General features: G+C 50.8%; 1 protein-coding gene across 4 annotated transcripts in view; it reads left to right on the top strand.

Annotated features, from left to right (window-relative positions):
* The window catches only part of LOC138513913 (zinc finger protein 699-like), a 172475-nt gene that overhangs the window by 73152 nt on the left and 80491 nt on the right, over nucleotides 1-18832 (top strand). For all 4 annotated transcript variants that reach the window (XM_069629055.1, XM_069629054.1, XM_069629053.1 and 1 more), the window contains one exon: nucleotides 1735-1830. In XM_069629055.1, coding sequence (XP_069485156.1) covers nucleotides 1735-1830 — 96 coding nt within the window. The remainder of the gene's footprint in view (nucleotides 1-1734; nucleotides 1831-18832) is intronic.

Below are 18832 nucleotides of genomic sequence, written 5' to 3'. Positions count from 1 at the left end.
TGAGTTAGCTCTCTCGTCGTGCGGTCTGCCATGCTCGTATTGTGCTCTTGTTCTCCACCTTTTATCCTAGTGGGGAAGGGAAAGGGCCATCAGGTGTGTGCAATTCTGGTCAATTGCCTGACGTTGCCTGACCCTTGTGGTGGGACATGTCAGATAAACGGCTCTGTTGTTTGTCCGTCTTCTTTCGTGGTGTGCAAAAGTGTTTGTATCAGAAAAGGGGGGAGGGTAGAGTTTCTGAGTATCCCACGTGAAAGGATGGGGAAAAGGTGTTATAAAGAGTGGAGATGATCCAGATGATCCTCCCACACTGGTCCACCCCCAGGAACTGGATCCAATAGCAATGGCCATGTCCTGGCCACCTGATTGACAGATCCAGGGGGACTAGTAAGTGAGACACCTTCAGGTTTCTCACAAATTGTTGTTGACAATATTTCCCTCTCCTCTGGGACAGCCTCTTTGCCTCATAAACAGACCATCCTTACTACTCTGTAGAGGAAGCCATCACATGACGCTTTAGCCTGAACACTTTTTTCCTACTTGCAGGAATTCTGTGTATAGCTTAAACGCTTAGAGGAAATGATTGCACTACAGTTGGAAAACATTTGGTAAAAATGCAACGTCCATGATAGTCTCCATTTGTGCTTCCATGCTAGGCATTGTTCCACTCAGTCCTGCCCTTATCACAGTTGTGGATGGCTTCCTGGGGCACGAAGACCAGGGGTTTCGTTCTCTATTTTATGTAGCCTTGGATAATGTTCATCAATCGGACCATATTACCTGAGTTGCCCCTCTCTCTTGCTAGTCCGTGGAGTGGTTCAACCCTTTTCTAACATAATGTGTGAAGTTGATGAGATTGGGGACTTTTGCGTCATCTGCCTGCAAAGCAGCGGTGGAGTTCCACAAGCCTTTTCCATGTCTGCTGTTTTTCCATCTGTATAAAACAACTGCGTGGCAGATCTGTAAATATATCGGTTAGCGCACCCGAGGACAATGCGCTATGGTCCTTCAGCACATTGATGGTAGCAAATTGCCTTAAATTCTACGCTGCAAGGACCAAAATTATGTTACTTGGGGCTCAAGATTTGATTGTCGCTCCGTCAGTTTGCCCATCTCCCCCTTCTTTGTTTACCCTTATTGCCATGTATATTAACAAAATCAACACAAAAAGAAGGGGGTTGTTTGGAGCACATACGATGAGTTATAATTCATATGTTCAGTCGGCAACCTGCTGTCCCTCCAGAATGAGTCAGATCACAATATATTTGCACTTTAGCAGTTGCTCAATTGATTAATCAAAGGGTTAATTATAAGATCAGTTTCTTAACTTTTAAGTGTTCCCACACTGTTGCCTATCTTAGCTTAGTGGGATGATTATCCTCTATGGATTTGGGCGAGTTCTGAGGACCACTAACAAGCTTTCAAAATGCAAAGGTCACTGTTGCTCTTTTCAATGAGGGTGCTTATAAAACTCCCTTAGTTTTGGAGATTCTCCAGTTTCCAGCTATTCTCCCCCCCTTTAATAATGCATTAAGTGCATGCGTATGCACACATTTGCTTTAACTTTGGAGCTCTGTGCTCACGCATGAAAGAAGTGATTAAGTGTTCAGTTGCCCACATTAAACATTTATCCATAAATTAAGTGTAGTGCACTTTTTCTACTGAGAATGTGCTATTTTGAATACAATGTATACCCGTGTATTGAAGTACTTTTTTATGTTTTTGTTTATACGACAGGGCATGATATTATTTCTTTCCAATTGAAAGATGAGAGAGAGACCTTTTGCATTGATGAGCAGGACATTACGAGAACAGTTAGCATCAGCCCCACAGGTGAGTAAATCATTAATTGTTTAGAATTAGAAGATGCATAATTAGAAGAACTGGAACTTGAATTGCACAGTTGTTGCCTTTTTAGTTTGGGTTATTTGGTGGTGCTGAAAGTGCTACCTATAAAGCCAAACTATTGTCATTAATTAAGAGCTTTAACATAAGAGCTTGAAATAGGAACTTTAAATGTAGGTTTGTAATGCTTTTCAATGCAGAAGACACATGATGATGGATTTATGTAGTTTGGCTATGTATCCCACCCATTTAACACCATTGCTAAGTGAAATCTATAGGACTTTCCTCCGATTCCCACCCATTTTCCCTCGAACCACACCTCTTTTTACACTCTTTGGTTGAATTTGTCAGCCATTTTTCCTTCCAAAATGGCATCCGCCATGTTTTAATGTTATAAAAAAGTTATTTGACTTGATCGATGCTTTTTACTGTATTTTGTATTTAAAATGGACAAGGTACTCCAAGAGTTACATTTTGGTTTAAAATGTCTCTGGAAATATTCATCTAGTGATTTGTGGGGGGATTGGTTCATTTCATGTTCATAGAGTCTCAATAATGTTGTGATATCTGATTTAGAGTGCTATATCCCTGAAGACTAGCGCTGTTCAGTGCTTTAAAAAAGATACTGTTGTATTTATGTGAGTGCATATTAGTGCTGCTAATCCTGTTTACTTTCTGTAGTGGCTTTAGTATGTTGTGCATGACAACTAATATTGATTTGTTTTTTTTTTAAAAAGTATACATAAGTATGTGTTATGGGTCTTTGTGTCAGGCGAATTAACCCGCTGAGCCGTTGGCAAATCTGCTGATGGCGCAGTGCACGTGGCCTCTGCAGTGGTGCTGAACATTTTGGGTTTTATTAGAAGGTTAATCTGAGATCCCCCTGGAACGCAGATTGAGACCAGAGTGCGTCACCTGCTGCAGCCTTTCCTTGCAGCCATGATCGATGGATGGGGGGGGATATTGGAGGCACCACCCACCCTACCACCACTCTCTCCACCCACCCTACCACCACTCTCTCGCCCCCCACCGACCCCTCTCTACCTGCATCCACCCTACCAACTATCTACCCCCATCCACCCGCTCAACCACCTGTCTCTATCCCCACCCACCCTACCCCCTCGTACTCTACTCAACTCTACCACCTCTCTTTACCCCCACCACCAAGCCTACACCCTTTATTCCCCCACCCTACCCCATCTTAACTCCTCTATTCCCCCACCCACCCATCTTACCCCCTCTCCCTATCCCCTATCATCCTTCCTCTCACACTCTTGCTTTTTTTCTTACTCTCTCACTCTCACCCTTTCTCACTCATATTTGTTCTTGCTCAACATGCTGGCATGCCCCATCAATGGCTTTCTCCCTTGCTCTATTCTACTTCTCATTGGATTGCACACCTGCACCCCTTATCGCATCCCCCTTTGAAACTTTGCACTCTTCTCCTTGCACCATGGTGCCTATAAACACCAATGCTTGTATTGTATCCATGTTTGCTACGCTTTGGAGTGCCACATTTTCTTCGATTGAACCTAAATTTGAATTTAAGGTGTACCCTGATGGAACACTCTGGTCACCTTATATTGATAAGTGTGACTGTTTATTACTACCTTTTTGACTTTGTGGATACAAGTAGTGTATTGCTCGGAAGCATTGGCAGATATTAACATTACTAGCAACGATTAAACTACTTTTCATTGTATGAGCCTCTAGTCTCTTGCTGCAGATAGTCTCAAGAAACACTAGATCGGATGATGGAAGAAGACGCACATGCTGACTAAAAGACAGACTTATTTAACTTCTCTCAGACAATGCTGTTCCTAACCACCTGCCAACATTGTGGCAATATTGTGAAAGAGGAAATAGTACTATAGTTCCACAAGGAGAAGCAGCTACCACATAGACAATTTGTGATTGTGCCTTTTGTTGGGTACTCTGTAAAATGTAAGTATTGACTATGGCCCTCATTACAAGTCAGGCGTTAAGGGTTTAACGGCACCGTCGGCGCCGTTAACCCTTAACGCCTGATTCACACTTTAACGCCTGCTTTTTGCAGGCGTTAAAGTCCAAGGCGCTAAGCGACCTTGCTGCTAATTACGGCACCGTAAATTACCGTGCCGTAATTATCGCCTTCCCCATCCCCATTATGCCCTATAGGGCAAAAATGGGAATGGGGAAGGGCAACTGATGAATGGGGAATTACCGCCCCACTCACCTTGGAATGGGGCGGTAATTCCGCCATCCACCATGGCGGAATCCGGCATGGACCATGGTGCTAATAGCACCGTGGTCCTCCGCCTGACTTGTAATGAGGGCCTATGTGTTGACAAAACTGCCCATGAACATGAATGGATTATGGGGCCAACACTTCAGAAACAGTGACATAGCTTGGCGCTAAGTGTGTCCATTTTGCAGATGATTCTCAAATCCATCGTCCTCTCCCCCAAGGAGAGAACAAAATATGACGCTTTTAACAGCAAGAGGCTAGGTGGATTTTCTAGATACATGGTTACAAAGAGGCAATGACACGGTTTAAGATCTTTATTGTTTTATTTACATTTATTTAAAGTGTTTGCTTACATTACATAGGTAGAAAGTTTGCAAACTTCTGGGACTCTTGATTCTTTAATAGTGTGAGTTCTATTATTAACTAAAAAGAATTGAGGATACTTTTATGTGCATCCTAAATATTCTTCTTACAAAAGTTTGTATTGAAAAGTTCTGCTTGGCCTTTATGTGCCTTGTTCTATTAAAATACAAATAAATAGAAGAATACATTAACGTGCTAACATCAGTTAACATCATAGTAAATCCATTGAATTTGTCAGGTCTAGAGAGATGCATCTGTATAAACAATAAGTCAAGTACACCTGTTGCTCTGTGGCCATAATGACAAACAATTACATTGATTTATTTGAAAGTTCATGGATGTCAATGGGTTTACGTATTCTTTGATTTCTTTTGAATTAATTTGTATTGTTTTACTTAATTTTTTATCCAACTGACTTTTTTTGTTTATGCATTCAATACTCTGGAATGAGTAGTTGTTCATTTGTCGTGGGTACAAAACCCATAGAAAATAATCCTGATGTAGTAGAATATAGACGGTGGAACAATTAATATTTCAGTTCCATGATCCTCAACTTACATACATCTTTGATATCTAAAACAATCACTATATCATAAGCCTTCATGTTTGTTAGAGCACAATTCCCTGAAGTGTGTGAGGGGACCAAATATTTATTTTAATAAAAGAAAATTCGGAGCAAGCTGTCTTCACCATTCAATAAGATGAACTTACAATTGGATTTTGTCTTCATTGGTTTTGTCATCAGTCACATACCCCATTCCTTTGAGGTGAGCTATTTGTGCAAACCAACCCCTAACCAGGTGAGACAAGAGCTCACATTTAGGTTAATTATGCCATTAATTCCATGGCTTATTATTTCTACCCTTAGAAGAATTACATGTGAGCAGAGCTGCCCCAAACAGGAGCATGAGCAAAATAGGCATGAGATCAACCAATTTTTTCCCCAAGCACCCCTGTGCCAACAATTGGATGGCAATCCCCACAATAGGGTGGTTTCTGATAAATATAGGTTTCTTAGCTGGAGTAGCACCAAATCCTCATATGGGAGCATAATCTAAAATGATATTGGTATCAAGCCCGGAGTATCATTAGGCAAAAACCACCAATGAACTTAGCAAAGTTGAGCAACTAGAAAACCTGATCTCTAATCAGGAAGTGTCACCTCTCCATTATGCTTTTTCCACCTGCAATATTTTTGACTTCACACAAGGCTTTTTATGGTACAGATAAATGTAGTTATCCTGTGTCTCAACATCCTCAATTATTATGAGAGGTGGCTGGACTGGAAGCATCTGTGCTAGCTATATCAGTCTCATCCAGGAATCCATTTTCCCCACATTGAAAGACAACATACACACGTTCCATCTGTTCTGATCCTCTCTAAATCTGTGCATGGCAAGTGGGTAATTAAGATCATACAACTTCTTCTGATGAACATATGAAACATGACCACCAAACTATTTAAAAGAATAGGGTTGAAGCTTGAAGGCACCAAGTCATCCAGGGTTCCAAGGGATATCTGATATAACTATCATTCTCCAGCATGGGGTCTGGCATGGATTCACATGCTCATGAATATTCCCCGTCGTCAGGCTGGGAATCCTCGGTAAAGAAAAAACCAGTATCAGTTTCGTTTCTGATCTGTCTTTCGTAGTAGTAACCAATCACTGATCTCTGCGTCATACTGACCACAGCCAATGACTGCCCTCTACCTAAGCCCCGCCTCTGGCAGCCATCTTCAGATTTTTACCGCACGTTCATGTGTTGGGATCCTCGTGCTATTGCTCTCGAGCGTTAGTGCTATTTTTTTCACGTTTTTTCTCAAAAACTTCGTTTTTTCGGTCAAAAGAGCCTCAAGCTCCACCGACTCTCCATCCGATCAACGGGGACCCGTGTCGGATTCGTCTACGCCCCTCAAGGGTGAAGATTTCGTCGAGCTACGCTTTTGGAGGACTCCAGAAGTTTCTCAGGCCCATCTCGGACATGGCCCAGGAGAAGGGAAGCTCGACGCCCGGGAAGCTGTTCAGGGTCTGCCCTGGATGCCAGCTGCAAAATGTCTTTAAGGAAGACAAACACTCCTTTTGTCTTTACTGCCTACATCAGGACAAGAGGCACGTGGAGAAGGACTGTGCGTTTTGCGGCAACATGTCGGAGCGGACCATGAAGGACCGCCAACAACGTCTCGTCAACTGGCTGGAAGGGAAGAGCCCGTCTGGCGAGAAGAAGAGGAAGAAATCCGAGCGGTCTTCTAAGACCTTTGAGGACGCCCCGGCGACGGGGGTCCAACACAAGGCCAAGCACCGCGAGTCCGCTGGCACCGGGAGCGCCGAACGGTCGGGCTCTACGGGCGCCAGGCAGGGCGCTCCCTCCCCGGCACCATCAACCACGAGCCAACGCTCTGGGTCGGGTAAGAGGAAGTCCGAGCACCCGGCAAAGCTCCTGGAGAGGCCCCTGTCGAGCTCGAAGGCGGAGGGGGAGCGAGGCAGGGGGAAGGCGGTGAGCGCACCTAAGGTGGTGAAAGCCTTAATCCATCCGGCCAAGGCCTCTATCGAGACAGTCGCGGCGGCCCTGGCTCAGCCTGTGGAGGCTACACCAGTGGTGGCGACCTCGGGGCTCAGAGTCTCCCTGCCACCGCAGAGGGAGTCTTCTTTTATGCCCATCGACAGGACCCCCGTGAAACCTCCGACGGAGAAGAAAAAGGGGGGGCAGGAGGTCGTTGTGGATTTGGCCTCAACCTCTGAGGAAGAACTGATCGAGGTCTTAAGCCACGGCGTTGGCGTGGAAGAAGACCAGCCCGTCGGGAGGGATCCCGACGCAGGAGACGACAACATTGTCGAGGGTACCGACGGGGCCCCTGACCGCCCGTCGGACTCCCCTCTGCCAGCGCCGCAAGACAACTCGGTGGCCATTTTGTTGGCTATACAGTCCTTATGCTCAGAGATAAGGACGAGACTGCCGTTACCAGTGGAGGAACCACTCCCGTCAGGGGACCCGGAACCAGGCCACTCTGGCAGCCCCCCTCCTAAGAAAAGAAGGATTCACCCTCCACCTCCTTTTCAGCCGTCGCGCCCCGTTCAGCCCTCCTCCCCGTCCACGACTCGAGGGGATGATACGGGGACTGACACGGCCGCAACGGGTACGGACGACGAGGTGTACGACGAGGATCTGCCGTCGTCACCTCCCACCCGGGCTTCCCCGCCCGACGAGATTGGATCTTTTCACTCCATGATCGCCAGGGCATCCAAGCTCTTCCAGCTCTGCCCTGAGGAGAAGAAGGAAGGTTTCCTTTATCAGCGGCGCGAGGCCAAGAGGAAGACGGTCCTCGCGGTACCTCTACTGGACGATATTTGGGATGAGGGCCTCGCCCTCCTCAAGAACCCATCCACGACGCCGGCTAGAAGAGACCGGTACGAGAAGAAGTACCGTACCCCGGACTCCGTCATCTCTGCGGCGGCCAGGAAGAAAGCGGGGGGGTGCGGCCTCCACGTCGACTTCCCCGCCGGACGGCGAGGGAAAGAAATTGGACACGATGGGGCGCAGGGTCATCTCGTCTGCAGCGACGACGATTAAGGCGGCCAACGCCTTGGCTATCGTAGCCTGCTACGACAGGGAGCTGTGGTACAAACTGGCTCCCCTGCTGGACTTCATACCTGACGACAAGAGGGCGGATGCCCTGGAGATCTTGCAGGAAGGTGAGGTGGCGTCGGACCACGCCATCACGATTGCGACGGACAGCGCCGACACTGGATTTCGCCAGTTGGACAACGGCGTGTGCCTTAGGCGGCGTGGATGGCTCAAGGCTACTGACTTCCGTCAAGACGTACAGACCAGAGTCCTGGACATGCCGTTCGATGGGAACAATCTGTTTGGGAAAACAGTGGACGATTCCCTTCAAGCCATTAAAGCGGACACTGAGACGGCCCGGGCTCTCGGGGTTCTCCAGCAACGGCGGCCGCCCTTTCGGAGCGGCGGAGGCAAGGGCGCCTCCAAAGGTTCCGGCGGCGGATTTTCCACCTACCGTCAAGCGGCCCGTTCGTCGTCTCATGAAGCTTACAGGGGACGAGGCAAGTCAGGCGGACCCCGCCGTCGTCGCCAAGGAGGTCAAGGCGGCAAAGCCTCGTCTAAGCAGGATTGAACCGGCCGTGGGGTCGGGCCCCCACCGAAGCACCCCGGTGGGAGGCCAGCTGGCGAGCTTCGTCAGCGTGTGGGAGTCCATCTCAACCGACCGTTGGGTGCTGGACGCCCTGGCCCAGCGCCACGCGCTCGAGTTTCAAAGAAGGTGCCCGCGTGTCCCCCCTGTGGCCAGGAAAGAGCTTCACGTCCCTCAGCTTCCCCTGGAGGTAAAGGCGATGCTCAGGAAGGGCGCCATCGAACTCGTCCCAAAGAGGCTTCGGGGCTCCGGAGTTTACTCAAGATACTTCCTCGTGAAGAAGAAGACGGGAGGATGGCGCCCCATCCTAGACCTACGACGGCTGAACAAGTTCATCAAGGCACAGAAGTTCCGGATGGTCACCCTCCAGCACGTCCTGGGTCAGCTGGAGGAGGGCGACTTCCTGTCGTCGTTGGATTTGGAGGATGCCTACTTCCATATTCCCATCCTAAAGGGGCACCGAAAATTTCTCAGGTTCGTGGTCCAAGGGCGTCACTATCAGTTCAGAGCCCTTCCCTTCGGACTACGGTCGGCACCCAGGGTATTCACCAAGTGCCTTGCACCAGTGGTGGCGCAGCTGCGCCGAGAGGGGATCCACGTCTACCCCTACCTGGACGACTGGCTCATCCGAGCCAAGACGAGGGAGCTCGCCGTGGAGCACACGGCAAGGACCGTCCAACTTCTCACGGACCTGGGATTCTCTGTGAACTACGCCAAGTCCCACCTGGTACCCGCGCAAGACGCACTGTTTCTGGGAGCGAAGCTCGACACAGTGTCCCTTCTGGCCTCCCCGTCGGAGGAAAGGACCAGGGCCATCCTGGGCAAGGTACAGCGGATGTTGGTTGCCGACGCGGCCAAGGTGAGGTCCATCAAGTCCCTCCTCGGAATGATGTCTTCTTGCATCTACCTCATTCCCATGTGCAGGCTCCAGATGCGCCCGTTGCAGGAGTTCCTGGACGCGCGCTGGATCCAAACGACGGGCAGCTTCGAGGAGAGGATCACACTCGACGAGAGTTTCCGACGAGTGATCCGGTGGTGGGGCACCCGCGCGCATCTGACGGCGGGCATGGACTTCCAGACCCCAGGCCACCAGGAGACAGTGACCACGGATGCCTCCCTGGAAGGGTGGGGGAGCGCACACCGAAAATCTGCATGCGAGAGGCCTTTGGCTCCCGACGGAGAAGTCCCTCCATATCAACATCCTAGAGCTCCGTGCAGTGTTTTGGGCCCTCAGGTCCTTCCTTCCGTCCCTCAAGGGCAAGGTGGTGAGGATCTTCACCGACAACACCACCACCATGTTTTACATCAGGAAACAGGGCGGAACCAGGTCCCCAGCACTGTCCAAGGAGGGGCAGGACCTGTGGCATTGGGCCGTCGCCCAAAGGATGTTTCTGGTGCCGTTTCATCTGGCAGGGATAAAAAACACCATCGCCGACTCACTCAGCAGGGAGCTGCGCTCGTGCCACGAGTGGGAACTACGGCAGGATCTAGTGGATCGCCTCTTCCAACAGTGGGGCACACCCCAGATCGACCTGTTCGCGATGGCGACGAACTCCAAGTGCTGGAGGTTCGCCAGCAGGTTTCCCCAGCCGAGGAGCATGGGCGATGCTTTCTCGTTCCCCTGGGAGGGCCTGTTCCTATACGCGTTCCCTCCATTGCCACTGCTGATCCGGCTCATCAACCAGCTCAAGAGGTCACGGTGCAGGATGATCCTCGTCGCACCTGCGTGGCCGAGGCAGATATGGTTCCCGGACCTTCTGGAATTGTCAGCGTCCCCGTCAATCAAGGTGCCAGTGGACGGGGATCTGCTCTCCAGGGAAGGAGGCGCCATCCTCCACCACGACCTGAAGTCACTGAACTTGCAGGCCTGGGTCCTCCAGCGCTAGAGTTTGGAGGATACGACATACCGGCCGACTGCAGAGAGGTTCTTGCAAAGGCCAGGGCGTCCTCGACTCTTAAATGCTACGGACACAAATGGAAGAGGTTCTCTGTCTGGTGCCACGCACAGAAGATTAACCCTCTAAGGATTACGGCTCCCCAAGTACTGCCGTACCTGTTGACGCTGGCCAAAGCTGGACTGGCACACGCGTCCATCAAGATTCATCTTGCTGCGATCTCCCGATACACCAGAACCACGGGGCGGACGTCCTTGTGGTCTCATCGTCTGGTGAAAGAGTTCATGAAGGGACTGTTCAGATCGTTCCCGCCGGTGAAGGCTCCGGCCCCGGCATGGGAGCTCAACGTGGTGCTGACCAAGCTCATGGGACCTCCGTTGGAGCCTCTGCACTCGGCCCCGGTGAAGTTCCTGTCGTGGAAAACAGCGTTTCTTGTGGCCATCACCTCCGCACGACGGGTGGGAGAGATCCAGGCCCTTTCCTGCAAGGCCCCGTACTTGACTTTTCACGACACGAGGGTAGTGCTCAGGACGCACCCCTCCTTCATGCCCAAGGTGCGGTCGGACTTCGACCTCAACGAACCCTTGGTGTTGCCTGTGTTTTTCCCGTCGCCTTCGTCGCCGGCTGAGAGGACTTTGCACTCGCTGGATGTGGCTAGAGCACTGAAGTTCTACGTGGACCGCACAAAGTGTTTTCGGAAGACGTCACAACTTTGGACCTGTCAATCAGGAGAAGGCTCTCTCGAAGGCTTCCATTTCCAGATGGCTCTCCGGCTGTATCATGTACTGTCATCGGTTGGCAAACCGACCGCTGCCTGGCCGTCCGAGAGCCCATTCCACCAGAGCGATCGCAGCTACCACGGCGTTCCCATCTGGTGTGCCCCTGCTGGACATATGCAGGGCTGCTACGTGGAGGTCGACGCACACCTTCACGGAATTCTACTGCGTCGATCGGGATTCCAGGGAGGAGTCCAGGGTCGGCCAAGCAGTGCTGCGCAACCTGTTCGCCTGAGGTGAGCCTGGTGAGGAGGCAAGATTGCTTAATGTTGAGTTTTATGTAATGCTTAATGTTGAGCCTTTGCCACCTCCCGTGGTTGTGCATGTGTGTACTGCTATGTATTCTTTATTCATGATCATGTGAAACCATGCCAGACCCCATGCTGGAGAAGGAACAAGTTACTTAGCTGTAACTGTTATTCTCCAGCATGGGTCTGGCATGGATTCACATGCGAACCCTCCCGCCTACCCCTTTGCGGCTCTTCACTTGGTCATACTGCCACTTCACGTGCTTCCAAATCTGAAGATGGCTGGCAGAGGCGGGGCTTAGGTAGAGGGCAGTCATTGGCTGTGGTCAGTATGACGCAGAGATCAGTGATTGGTTACTACTACGAAAGACAGATCAGAAACGAAACTGATACTGGTTTTTTCTTTACAGAGGATTCCCAGCCTGACGACGGGGAATATTCATGAGCATGTGAATCCATGCCAGACCCATGCTGGAGAACAACAGTTACAGGTAAGTAATCTGTTCCTAACATTGTATTTGTTAAAATTGACTGTATATCCTGCAACATGACCAACATTAAAAAAAAAGAGAAGATAAAGCAGGAAGGAAGGTTACAGAATCACTGAGCTATAGGTGAACATAATCTGCGTAGAGTGAAAATCTGTGTTGCGCCTCTCCATCCATATCTAAGAGATTGTTTCATATGGTCTCACCTTAATGACCAATAGCCTGATGGATAGTGCAGTGTACAATTAAAAAGTGGAGATAAAAGCCCATTTGTAAAAACAAATTCCTGAGGGTGTGACTACAATGATAGCAATTCTTCCTGAAAATGTCTCTTGATGCTGAATTTTTCCAGAGTCATAAACATTGAGGGCCTGATTCGTGGAATAAATCTGCGCCGAACACGGGGTGCTTGCGTGCGAAACACGTGCAAGCACCCGTTTACGGATTCATGGAACACATTGCGCGTGCCTTACCTGAGACTTGCGTTGAAACCGCGCAGGTCCAACACGTCACTCCAACACCATGAACGCCTTGCGCGAGACACCCAGTGAATGCGCACACCGTTCAGCGCACACACCTAAAAAGCGGGCGGAACACGTGGAATGGGGAACAACAAGCGTAAATGTGGGCGTTACGGGGAAGTACCACAGGAAAATACTTGCAACGCCCACACACACGCCAACAACACGTATTCATAGAATCGAACAGGGTCCACCTACGCACGTCAAAAGACGCGCAAACCCTGAAACACGTACACCGCGCGAAGATAGGCGTAAGCGTCGCCGCATACCAAAACCAATGCATAAAAGTGCATGTGAAAATTAAACGCGTACCTACAGCTACGATGAATGTACCATTTCTCACAGCAGTGATTGTGGGACACTGCAGGAGGAGGAGGAGGAGGATAGCCAGGGCCCGAATTTTCTTACCCAGTACAAGCCTTTTTGGGATGCCTGATGACCAGGTCTATGGCAGGTATAGGTTTCCACCTCATATCATCTTAGACCTGGTCAGGGAGTGGGAAGATGACCTGACATCACCCACCCTATGCTCCCAAGAACTGAGCCCCTTGGAAAAGGTGCTCAATGTACTGCATTTTTTGGCCACTGCGTCATTTCAGCAGACAACTGCCATAGTCAGGGGTGTTTCGCAGGCCACACAGTCACAATGCCTACACCAGGTGTTGGCAATCATGACTGCATGCCCCTCAATCCGCAGGCACATATACATGCCCAGAACACCCGCAGAAAGGCAGGCCGTGGTACAGGACTTCTATGGGGTGGCGCACTTCCCTAAAGTGCTTGGTGCCATTGATTAAACCCATGTGGCCCTACGTCCACCTAGGGCCACAGAGCACATCTATCGTAATCGCAAGCACTGGCATTCCATTAACGTGCAGGTTGTATGTGATGCCCAGGGAATCATCACCTCTGTATATGCTAACTATCCAGGGTCCACCCACGATAGTTTCATCTACAGAATGTCACCCCTACACCGGGCCCTGGAAGCTGGGAGGTAACACCTGGCTCATTGGTGAGTACAAATGGCCCGCCAATTGCATGCATGTCTCAGGCAGACTAAACCACATCACTGGCAACCCATCTCACCTCCACAGGGGACAGTGCCTACCCTCTGAGCACCTACATGATGACGCCAATACGGAACAACACCACCCCAGGTAAGATACAACGCAGTTCACATTGCAACTAGGGCCATAGTGGAGCGCACATTTGGAGTGCTAAAAATTCACGCTTTCGTTCCCTTGCCCACTCTGGTGGACAGCTACTGTATGCACCACCAGTACTGTGCAGGATCATAGTGGCAGCATGTGTCTTGCACAATGTTGCAACACAGCGTGGCGTACCGGTGGACATGGTGGTGCCCCCACATCCCCAACCACATGCATGGCCTCTGCGCATGGGAGGGGAAAGGGCATGTGGCGAGGCTGCCCGTACCCAGCTTGTGGCACAATTATTCACCTAAAATCCAACCCCTGCGGAGTGCACACAGCCCTGGCACATGCCAGGCCACAATCAATGATGACAAAGGGACAAACCTCTTTCCAAGCCTTACCACCCTGAGGATGTGGCCTCGGAAGTGCCACATTGTGTGAATTCCCTAGCATTAAAAGCACCACAATCTGCAGTGTACAAAAGGGACTCATGGAAGAAGGAGCTTCCAACCAATGTCATTGTGCCATGCCATGTCACCTGTCCCACACAACGTTCCATGGCATGCAATTGCCAAGCAGAGAAACAAATGGCCAACACAAAACACCACTGTCACAAAGTGATCAATAATCAACGGACCAAGTCCATGAATCAACCCATCATGTCAACTAAACCCAACAATGTACACAGGAACAACAATTGGCCAGTACAACATACCAGACACACAGAACCCAACAGTGAAGCCCTCCTCCCGTGACCAGACACAACTACACTCGTGCTACAATGTGCAGCGACTTGCGCATGTCACCCTTGGACATATTGTGTGTCCCAGACAACCAAATGGATCATCAAATTGCATACAGCCGTAAGGCCAACACCAATGAAGACAGACGAGCAAATACAAGAAGTTACCACACCAACAAAGTATGGGACTAAATGCACAAACCAAAAGGGACAAACAATCATGATTCCCACTAGGGGTGTATACACATGTTGAACTTGAGACTGCCCACAGATATCATGGAAGCCCATTGCCAGTGTGTAAGTTACTTTCACACGATGCACTCCTTGCAAGCCCATGGATAGGGGAAGCAGGTGGTGCACATGTGCATGGACCCCAAGGCACACACAAGGAGGGTACCAACATGAGACAGGAGACAAGCCTGCATGGCTCCAGCTGGAAACAATGGATGCCTTTGGATGTCACATAAAGCAACACACTTTCACATAAATGCACAATAGACACAAAAAGAAAAAAAAGAAAAAGAGAAAAATCAAAATTGCCCATGTGGGACCCAGGAGTAAGGAGGTGGGGTGGGGGGGGGCACCCCGAAGGGAGGAGGTGTAGGGTGCACACCAACACCCACATGTGTTTCATGGGTTAATGGGCCGCACAGCTATTCGGGATCAGGAGACCTGTTGCTGCTGTTGTCATACTCTGGTGGTGCATCTGAATGTGGAAGTGGCACGGGAGGTACACCACATATGGCCCTGGTCTGTTCCTCGATGGCAGTGACCATGCAGGACTGAGATGCCTGCAGCTGCAACCTGATGTCTCCATGCAACACCTCACGGGATGCACGCAGTTCCTCCGTGATGGCACGAGTCATCAGTTGCAACTGCTGTTCAGACCGCCTACTGCTGGATGCCTCGAGTGCAGCCAGTGTTGTCCTGAGGGAGCTATACTCCAACCTCAGGGCTTCCCTGTGGGCCCGACCCTCTGCACCCAAGGATGCGTGCAGATCCCTCAGGTCAACCAGTCAGCTCATGTTGCTGGCCAGCATGTTCAGCCTGTGTGAGAGGCATGTGGACCGCAATGCCTGCTGCTGGTGCTCCACTTGTCTAGCCGGGGGATCATGAAATTGGCCACCCTATCCATGCCCTGAGCCAACATTTCCTGTGAAGCAGCCTGTTGTGCAACAGCATACATGGATTGCTCCCACACAGTAAAGTCAGTCAATGCACAGCCACCACGTTGGCAGATCCCACGCCTGCCCTGGCCAAGGGAGCCTGGCCCTTCATGTGATGGCGCTGCCTGTGGCTGCAGGACTGCATCCATCCCCTGATCAGCTGGCCCAGGCCCAGGAGTCAAGACTGTGGAGCGTGGCCCTGCAGCCGTAACCACCACAGATGGACACACCAACACTGACTGGCCCTGTGAGGGGTTTTCACCCCCTTCAGATGCTTGGGATGTAACAGGATCCACACTCCATGCACTCACCTGCGACATCACAGAAGCATCCATGTCTGTTTCAACACCGGAGCCATAGGCTTCTTCAGAGGTTGACTCAGACTGAGTCACATCCAGGATGGCTTGCAAAACCAATGAATTGTCATGGGCTACCACCCCACGGCCTCCACTGGTGGTTGGTCGTGGCTCACTATCCTGTACCTCTTCCACCTCCTCCTCTACCTCCAGTGCCTCATCACCTGCACATAGACAGAAAAACACATGATTAATCATGAAAACAGCATAGACCATACACATAGCCACCACAATGTTGACATGCAAGACATCAACCTGCCCCGTCACAATTTCACACACGTACGCAGTGTCAATGCAAGTGATGGACAGCATGAAAGAAGACATGGACATGTGTGGGAAGGGCAAAAACACATTTGGTGCATGGTGCCCAGCACCTGCTCCAACCATGAAGCACCTGAATGGCAAAGTCCATACACCAAAATCCATGATGTGAACACACATATGCCACGTAGCATAGCCATGCGTTGATCTGCTAATTGCATCAGATGTAACATGCATACCACTGTCACAGAGCCATGAATGAGGGATGTGACATGACATGTAACACAAAAAAAAACTCCATACACACAAGTCCCACAAGGTGGCAAGATGCAAGGCTGTAGTGAAATGTTGACTATGGCCACACACGTCCCATGAGTCCATGTCAGATCGACACCCGTCAAGTCAAAATGCACGTTGGAGGTCATCCCAGTACATGTAAGTGGGAGTGGCCCGTACACCAGAGGTGAACATCACACAAATCAAACACAACACACCGACAACCCATGGGAATGTAGCGGCCGGTGCAAGTGCATACAACATGTGTCAATAGCATGAAGAGGGTTGTAGGTGTACATCCAACCTCCCCCGAATGTGGTGTATGGTGTGGATGCAGTGCACGTGTAAAACTGTCGGCTCAGAGGCCTGTGCCTGAGGACAGAGTTTGGGCAGGTGACTAGTGCATTCCATCATTTATCGTGGACATCAGCTCGGGTGAGGAGTAGTGAAAGCACAACACATGTCCAATCACTATAAATGGCACCTGACCTGGATAAGGATCACCTCCAGTCCAATTCAGGCACAGAGCCCATACCAGAGGGAGGCCACTGCCAAAGGGAGACCCTCACCACCAACTGATTGCAATGTGAGAAGTGATTGACCCTGAGTGAACAGTGAAGGCATGATCACAGTCCATGATAGGTAAGCCAATGCGGAAGATAGATTCGAAGTAACTGTGCCCACAGCTCCCAAATGTCCCTGTGTACATTGCACCGTGAAGGAAATCAACAGCTGTAACCTCTGTGACCCAATGCCAATATCACAGTCCTATGGAGATAAAACACCTGCCCCCAAGACAAAAGAACAACCCACACAGTCCAGCTCAGGATGAGTTGCCAAGCACAGTGAGTAGGAGCATATTTATTTTGCTAGAGGACTTTGCAGTACCACACCACACCACATGTATGACCAGTCCCCTGGAGACTGTGGGCTGCCGTGGGGAGGTGGGGAAAGGGAGACGTCAGAGATGAGCAGAGAGAGTGACAATGTTGAGTGGCATATGGTCACAGCCCATCAGACATCACGGGTTTGATCAGGAAGAGGGCCAAGAGGTCCTGGACAGAGGGTCTAACTGGAGGATTGAGCAGGTGTGCAGATGTCCATTGTCAGGGCGTGCAGCACATCATGCATTTGTAGGCTGCAGGACAACAAGTACGTGTCAGACCACCATGGCATGGTACACCCATGGTAATCATGTGAATGCATTCAGAACTGCCAGACAATCAACACCCGACCTTGACGCAACATACACGTGTCCTTGACATACACCCATCACCACTCACCAGACATTGCCTCATAATTTGGAAGGTCCCCCACGCCCTGCATCAGCTCTGCATCAATCATCTGACTAGCAATGTCCTCATGTGGAGCGAGTACTTCTTCCTCCACTGCTGCTCCACCTCCAGTTACCAGAGTGGAGGAGTAGTTGGCAACCAGCTTATCTTTGGCTCGGAGCCAGAGGTCATTCCAGCGCTTCACTGCCTCAGAAGCTGTGCGCCTCTCAATGCACAGGGCTCTGATGTGATCGGCGACACACTGCCAGTAGGCCATACGCTGGGCGTGCATATGTGTTCTACCTGCCTGCACAAGCATGTCAGCCTTGTGTTCACGCATGTAGTCCAAGAGAATCTGGATCTCTGCATCACTGAAACTCTTCTTCCTCACCGTACGAGCCCCCTGTGCCGTGCCTCGCGACCTAGCCCGTTTACCTACTGACCGCTTACCCTTCCTGCAGGGTTGTGCAGTCCCTCTGTGGCTGGGACCACTTGGGCCAATAGGGGCTGGAGCACTGGGGGCCGGGGCAGAGGCATCAGCCACTGATGCTGTGAGTGGAGGTGGCCCTGCAGGCATGTGTACCTGTGTGCTGGTGGCAGGTCCCTGCAGCACACACCTCTTGGCCTTTGGAACATGGACATGTGCCCCTTGGTCTCCCTGGGCTGGGGCCGGGACCACAGGCAATGCAGGAGGACCCTAAGCCTGGCTGGCCGGCGCTGCAGCTGCTCCTGAAGCTACCAGACCCTGGCTGGTGAGGCCAGCAGATGGAATTGCTGGCCCTGGTTTGCTTTTGCTGGTGGCAGGTCCCTGCAGCACACGCCTCTTGGCCTTTGGAACATGGACATGTGCCCCTTGGTCTCCCTGGGCCGCGACCACTAGAGGCATGGCAGGAGGACCCTGAGCCTGGGTGGTCGGCGCTGCAGCTGCCCCTGCAGCTAGCGGACCCTGGCTGGACAGGCCAGCAGATGGAATTGCTGGCCCTGGTTCGCTGGTGGCAGGTCCCTGCAGCACAGGCCTCTTGGCCTTTGGAACATGGATATGTGCCCCATGGTCTCCCTCGGCCTGGGCCAGGACCACTACAGGTATGGCAGGAGG

The sequence above is a fragment of the Ambystoma mexicanum genome, chromosome 12 (genome assembly GCF_040938575.1).
Source record: "Ambystoma mexicanum isolate Mex_15411 chromosome 12, UKY_AmexF1_1, whole genome shotgun sequence".
Lineage (NCBI taxonomy): Eukaryota > Metazoa > Chordata > Amphibia > Caudata > Ambystomatidae > Ambystoma > Ambystoma mexicanum.
Note: the sequence above shows the minus strand (reverse complement) of the source record. Positions and strands in the feature narration are given on the sequence as shown.